The sequence below is a fragment of the Trichomycterus rosablanca genome, chromosome 14, assembly GCF_030014385.1.
Source record: "Trichomycterus rosablanca isolate fTriRos1 chromosome 14, fTriRos1.hap1, whole genome shotgun sequence".
Lineage (NCBI taxonomy): Eukaryota > Metazoa > Chordata > Actinopteri > Siluriformes > Trichomycteridae > Trichomycterus > Trichomycterus rosablanca.
In genome coordinates, this window is record NC_086001.1 from 6,792,668 (window position 1) to 6,800,143 (window position 7,476).

General features: G+C 39.7%; 1 protein-coding gene across 1 annotated transcript in view; it reads left to right on the top strand.

Annotated features, from left to right (window-relative positions):
• Positions 1–2,100, top strand: part of ank2a (ankyrin 2a, neuronal) — a 64,866-nt gene extending 62,766 nt beyond the window's left edge. Inside the window, exons 44-45 of the mRNA XM_063008480.1 lie at positions 257–376; positions 1,674–2,100. Coding sequence (XP_062864550.1) covers positions 257–376; positions 1,674–1,694 — 141 coding nt within the window. The 3' untranslated portion in view covers positions 1,695–2,100. The remainder of the gene's footprint in view (positions 1–256; positions 377–1,673) is intronic.
• Positions 2,101–7,476: the final 5,376 nt, after the last annotated feature.

Consider the following 7,476-nt stretch of genomic DNA (forward strand, 5'->3'; position numbering starts at 1 on the left):
TGATAGATGTACCTGTGTTTAATCTTGATTTGACATGTTCTTTATTCTGATTGGATGATGATATTCAGATAATGCATTTTACAATAATTAGATAACAGTTTAGAGATTATGGTGCATATGCTTCCAGGGGTAAAGTAGGGGTGTTTCCAGGGTAGAATTATAAATATTTCTTGTTTTATTAAATAATGATGTAGAGATAATGCTCTTTATTCGGATTAGATGAAGTTCTTCATACTAATTGGATTATGGTGTACAGGTGACGTTCTCTGAGCATCATGAGATTCGAGAGGTCAGTGAGACTGTAGTGATGTCAGAAAGAGTAGAGGAACAGCATGAAGAAACTCACCTGGACTTTGCTCACCATGCCATCACAGAGGTAAGATTTCGCTGCTTTCCCTTACAGCAGGGTGTTTTAAGCGACCTTTTTTTCCAGCGACCCATATTTTCATGATTTTTACCGCCACCCAGGCAACACAACCATTTTATCAGCTCCACTTACCATATAGAAGCACTTTGTAGTTCTACAATTACTGACTGTAGTCCATCTGTTTTTCTGCATGCTTTAAAAGCCCCCTTTAATGCTGTTCATCAATGGTCAGGACCCCCACAGGACCACCAAAGAGCAGATATTATTTAGGTGGTGGATCATTCTCAGCACTGCAGTGACACTGACATGGTGGTGGTGTGTTAGTGTGTGTTGTGCTGGTATGAGTGGATAAGACACAGCAATGCTCCTGGAGTTTTTAAACACCTCACTGTCCCTGCTGGACTGAGAATAGTCCACCAACTAAAAATATCCAGCCAACAGCGCTTCATGGGCAGCATCCTGTGACCACTGATGAAGGTCTAGAAGATGACCAACTCAAACAGCAGCAATAGATGAGCGATCGTCTCTGACTTTACATCTACAAGGTGGACCAACTAGGTAGGAGTGAATAATAGAGTGGACAGTGAGTGGACACGGTATTTAAAAACTCCAGCAGCGCTGCTGTGTCTGATCCATTCCAGCACAACACACACTATCACACCACCACCATGTCGGTGTCACTGCAGTGCTGAGAATCAACCACCACCTAAATAATACCTGCTCTGTAGTGGTCCTGGGAGAGTCCTGACCATTGAAGAACAGCATGAAAGGGGGCTAACAAAGCATGCAGAGAAATGCTTTGTTAGTAATTGTAGAGCTACAAAGTGCTCTTATGTGGTAAGTGGAGCTGATAAAATGGACAGTGAGTGTAGAAACAAAGAGGTGGTTTTAATGTTATGGCTGATCGGTGTATTTAATTCAAGAAAATGGTGGTAATCTGGTCCTACTGTGGTTTACAGGATGTAACGTAAAGCCTTTGTTTGAACGTTAAAGTTATTATTTTTCTCAGCGACACTTTTTTTTTTGCTTGCTTTACATCACTGTTGTTTGTGCTATATAACTAATAGATCAGTCTTATAGCGCCATGCTATTTCCTCTTACCACTAGCATTAGCATCACCTCTTTGATACCTAGCATTAAAATGTATTTGGTTTGCCCTACTTTTAGTTTTAAAATAAAATTAAGCCATAAAGTTAAGCATTAGCAATATCCTCATGTATTCTACCATACGTATATGCATCAAGCTAAACTTTCATACCATTAGCTTTAGCATTTTGTTAACCCCACCTTCCCTGCTCTCTTTCAGGTTGAGGAAGAGGAACACTAAATCTATAGTGCACATTCCCATGTGGACGTAGCAAATGCTGCTGTGACGATGACCAGTGGAATCACCATAACGATGACCTACCGCATCATGTCTGCTGCTTGATTCAGATGCATTTACCAGAATGCTTAAGCAATCCTAAAATCCACCTCTTTCTCCTTTATTACTTCCTGTCACATGTCTTCCTGTTTATCGTTTGGTCGTGCTTCTTGTTGTGACCAAAGAGACTCACTGTGTTTATATTATTTATCTAAAAAAAAAAAGGAAGATAATACGAGAGCACTAAAATGATTATCTTAACTACGCTAAGCTAAGCTACTGCAGTGCTAGTCTTCTAGTGTAATGTCAACCAACTAACCACAATCAGTACTACATTTTATGGCACTATTTGCTAGCTAGTTATATTCAGCACCTTACTTTTGATGCTAGCTAAACATAATTTAAGCTAGCTTTTTTCTTTTTACTCTATTGATTGTACGGCTGTATTTTCTAACCAGCTATATTTGTTTAGTGTACATTCTACACAGACATATATTTATTACCTTATTTAATACTGTGTATTATAGAGTGATAGAAGTGCACGACAAGGCTAACTAGCTGTTTAGCTATTTATGTTTCATTTCACCAGTGTCCCTTTGTATAAAGCTAGCCCAATAGCTATACTATATCCTATATAGTATAGCTATTAATATAATAGCTATATAATTTTACTATATTTTGTTACTAGCAAACTATGTGGCTACATATAGACATTTAAATAGAAAATGTTCCAGGAATAATAATAATAATTAATAGTGGATACTGAGTGACAGCACAGGTAGGTGTTTTAGAGACAAAGTTAGGGAGGACAGATTGAGATGGTTTGAGCATGTGCAGAGGAGAGATGAGAGTTACATCGAGAAAAGGATGCTGAGCATGGAGCCACCAGATAGGAGGAAAACAGGAGGTCAAAGATGAGGTGTACGGATATAATGAGGTAGGAGGTGAAGGTGCAGGTGGTTTGGGTGACAGAGCAGGATGCTCAAGGCAGGGCAAGATGGAGACGAATGATCCACTGTGGCGACCTAACAGGAACAGCCGAATTCAGAAGAATTAGCGGCTAATTAGCAAATGATGCCATAAAATGCTCTATTCAATATTACTGCATAAAGACATAGCTTGACGCTAAAAGTCATTACATTTAATAAGCTGACTAGGGTTACACTAAGGTATTATAGTACCTGTGGTGCTGGCTAGCTTATTTGTTAGCAAGATTATGCAAGCTAGCTATCCTTAGCTAGCCACTTGGATGATTGCAGCTAGTTGAACAGTATAATGATGTCAGGCAGGATCAGCCCGGCATTTTTAGGGACGACAGTCCTCATTAATCGTGTGTGTTAATCACTAATCACTTATCAATCATGTTATTCATCAGTCCAGGATTTACACCACCATAAGGTCACTGTGTGCTAATCATAATTCATTACGTGTGATAAACTAGCTGCTTGTGTTAGCGTCTCTGCTCATCACTGATTTGTATACAAACTGGATTTTAATCTGTAGTGCACATTAACCACAGTATGCAGAATTAGCATAAGCATGATTAGCATCAGTCCTATATTAATAACAGAGTGCAGTATGGACGTTCACTCGTTTGTCTTTTTTCGTGTCTCACTCGCTCGTCTGTGAGTCGTAGTCTAAACGTATCATCTGTAACTTAGAAGTATTAAAGTTATTTATTTATTGTAATTTATTTATGTGCTGCATTTCAGCATTGTTTAAGACTCTCTTGTTCACTTCTTCCCTTTCTCTGCTTGGAAGTATATATCATCTACATCACATGGTTAAGCACCTACGCTACAAGAAGTATTAGATTGTATTGCTAACTAGCTAGCATGCTAACTTTTGAATTATGAAGGGGTTTCTTTCTCGTGTTTACAGCTGTAAAATCTGAAATGGAAAAGGACGTGAGAAGAAAGTGTGTGATAAAACTGACAAGAGGAGGCATAGCATAGCAGATTGAGGGAAAACAAGAAGCATGGAAACAAGAGGAAGTATAGCTTAACAAAATTAAGAATGGAAATTGAAGGCTGCTCAGGTGGCGCAGCGGTAAAACTACACGCTGGAACCAGAGCTCGTATCGAATCTCAGCTCTGCCTTGCCGGCTGAGGCTGAGCGGCCACATGAACAACGATTGGCCTGTTGTTCAGATGGGCGGGACTAAGTCGGATAGGGTCTCTCTCTCATGACTGGTGCAATTACGACCTCTGCTGGCTGATTGATGGCACCTGCACAGAGATGAGAAAAGAGTGCTCTTATGGTGTGTCCCTCCGTACACAACGCTGAGCTGCATTGCACTCGTCAAAGTGTAGGTGATAAGATGCATACAGCATGCTGGCCACTTGTCGGAGGGGGCATGGGTTAGCGTCGTTCTCCTCAATCAGAGCAGGGATCGGCATTGGTGGAGAGAAAGCATGACGTAATGGGGCAATTGGACGTGCTAAAAAAAAGGGAGAAAAAAGGGGAGAAAATGCATAAACAAAATATATATTAAAAAAAAGAATGGAAATTGAATAAGAAAAAAGGAAATGAGGTGGAGGATGGAAAGTGAAAGAGAAATTTGTAGTGGAGTGGGTAGTGAAACAAAGAATTAAAAAAGCTAATGAGAACGGTTAAGCAAATAGGAGAATTGAAAGCAGGGGAAATGAAGTCGACAGGATGGAAATCATAAAAAGGAAGGGCTGGAATGAGAGAGGAAGTCAATCAATCTAAGAAAAAGCATAAGAGAGAGGAAAAAGAATGATCTGAGATGGAAAAAGTGAAAGAGGAATGAAACAACTTCTATTTCTGTAGCATGCTAACATTTAAAACGCTGTAAGAACTTTATAGCTGCTGTTTGTATCTAAGCTTGTAAGCGAGGCGGTGGGAAGTGGACTGGAGAACGTGTTTATACAGTGTTGGAACAAGACAAGTCCTTTATATCATTTACTGTTGATTTACCTGATGTAGCAAATGCTATAATGATCATAATGAACCTATTATAATAAAGTTTGATCTTTCACTGATGAGAGATCAGTAGTGTTGGGCAGTTGTAGCCTAGCGGTTAAGGTACTGGACTAGTAAGCAGAAAGTCGCTGGTTCAATCCCCACCACTGCCAGGTTACCACTGTTGGGTCCTTGAGCAAGGCCCTTAACCCTCAATTGCTCAGACTGTATAGTGTAAGTCGCTTTGGATAAAAGCGTCCGGTAAATGTCAAACGTCAATAGTGTTTAAATAGGTGAAATTTATTAATACATAAAAATGTATCTATTTTATTTATTTATTTTATTTTATTTTATTTGGATCGTTTCACTTTATGCTTCCTTGCACAAAAAATGCCTAATCCATGCATTTGTGTTGACTGTCCTGCTACTGTGTTCACTGTGATGTCATTAATAATAATTATATATGATTATATCTGACGGCATGTGTCTGTGTATTGTAGACAACCACTATACAACACGGTGTGTGTGCGTGTGTGCGTCTGATAGAAAATAAAGGTTATATCAAAGTATTAAGCGCCCATGTTGTCTGTTTCAGTCCATTCACAGTATTTATAAGTTGGTGTTGCTTTGCTGCTACCAGCCTCAATTCTTCTGGAAAGGTTTCTAGCTTTTGGACCATGATACAGGGATTTACTTTCATTCAGCCATTAGTATTATTAATAGCATTAGTGAGGTCAAGGTCAGGCACTCGGATTGGATAATCACAAAAAAGCTCTGGCTAATAAAAGTCCAAATAAAAGTTGAATAGATCCCAAAACTGTGGTCACAGTTTCACTGGAAATATTTGTCTTGAACTTGAAATCTAAATGGCTGTAAGCTGTTAACCACAAGTAGTATGGCTAACATGTCTAAATGCACTAATATCAAGGAGTGAATTTTCTCCCCTAATCTAGTCGTGTCCAATTACTCCGATTGCATCCTCCACTGATTCAACCCTCCATCGCTGACTGAGGATGCTTCTCAACTGACACACAGCCCCTCCAACACGTGCTCAGTACAGACTGCATTTTTTACCTGCACGAGTTGAGTTCATATATACCGATCAGCACTGTACACGGAGAGCCACACCCTGATCAGCATTATCCCTCAGCCCTGTGCAGGCCCTGTGTTTTTGCACTGGTTATGAGAACCTATGATTCGGCTTGCCCCTAACCCTATGAACAACAGCCAATCGTTGTTCATGCAGCCGCCCAGCCAAGCCAGGTGGCAGAGCTGAGATTCGATACGATGGATTACAAAACCCAGCTCTGGTGTGCTAACGTATTTTACCGCTGCGCCACCTTCAGGAGTGTTTTTGATTGATTGATTGATTACTTAATTGATCCCCAATTTTTAAGCTCCTTGATTAAACGTAAGGCACATATAAGATTTTTTCGAAGATGTTTGCTCATTTTGATAGTATCAAAATATTAAACCAGTCTAATACTGATTTGTCTCTTGCTAAAATGCTTCAGTCTGACTTTGACTTTTGCTTGGAAATGAAGCCCAAAATTGCCCTACTGACGTGTGACCCACCTCTGGCAGGCACAACATCTTCAGCACATCTGGATGGAATCATCCCTTGAGGTAAAACTAAGGTCATTTATGAAAGCCCACTGAACAGCAGTTGTCTACCAGTTCTCTTATAGCAGATCTGTACTAAAGCACTGCTTAATTACTAAGTAATAATAATAATAATGTCTTTAAAATCAGGGAAGTAATGGCTTTAGCTGCAGGTATTTTAAATAATCTATTAGAACTATTTAATTTGCTGCACATGAAGACAAACACAAGTGAATTTAAACACATCACAACTTTATTGTAGTTTAATTTTAATATTGTTAAATGGCTAAACATTGTCATGGAAACAAGTCTTCACATTAAGGGTTTCAGCAAAAGGAGCACTAATAATAACAAACAGATGATTGGCATAGTCAAGCAGTAATGAGGTTTTCCCTCTAGGAAGACCATTAAGTTATAGTAATACCAATTATGTCATCGCCACTGTGATTCTTACTGATGCTAAATTATGTCAATAACCGTTTTTAACTAGAGCGCACGGTCTTATAACTCAACAAAACAAATTAAGCCCATTTCTTCAGTGTTCTCTCCAAAGTCATGATATTTTGCAATAGCATTCAGAACCCAACTTAAATCTGATAAACTACTCCAAACTACTCCAAACAACTACTACCTGTGCCAAAAAATGCAGAAAACTCTCTTTGTTGGGTGACTTGGCTTATTATATGTAAAGGAATAATGCATTTTGTTATATCCTCTTTAAAAAAACATATTTGCTTGGATTTCAAGACCCAATGACCAACTCACGCTTCAAGCTGTAAAAGTCATTCTTTATATATATATTTTATGCATTTTCTCCCCTTTTTCTCCCTGTTTAGTGCATCCAATTGCCCGATTGCATCATGCTTCCTCTCCACCAATGCCGATCCCTGCTCTGATTGAGGAGAACGAAGCTAACCCACGCCCTCTCCGACACGTGGGCAGCATGCTGTATGCATCTTATCACCTACACTTTGACCAGTGCAGTGCAGCTCAGCACTGTGTACGGAGAGACACACCCTGAGAGCACTCTTTTCTCATCTCTGTGCAGCCAACAGAGGTCGTAATTGCACCAGTCATGAGAGAGAGACCCCATCCGGCTTAGTCCCGCCCATATCTGTACAACAGGCCAATCGTTGTTCATGTGGCCACTCATCCTTAGCCGGTAGGCAGAGCTGAGACTCGATACGATGTATTTTAGATCCCAGCTCTTGTTCCAGCG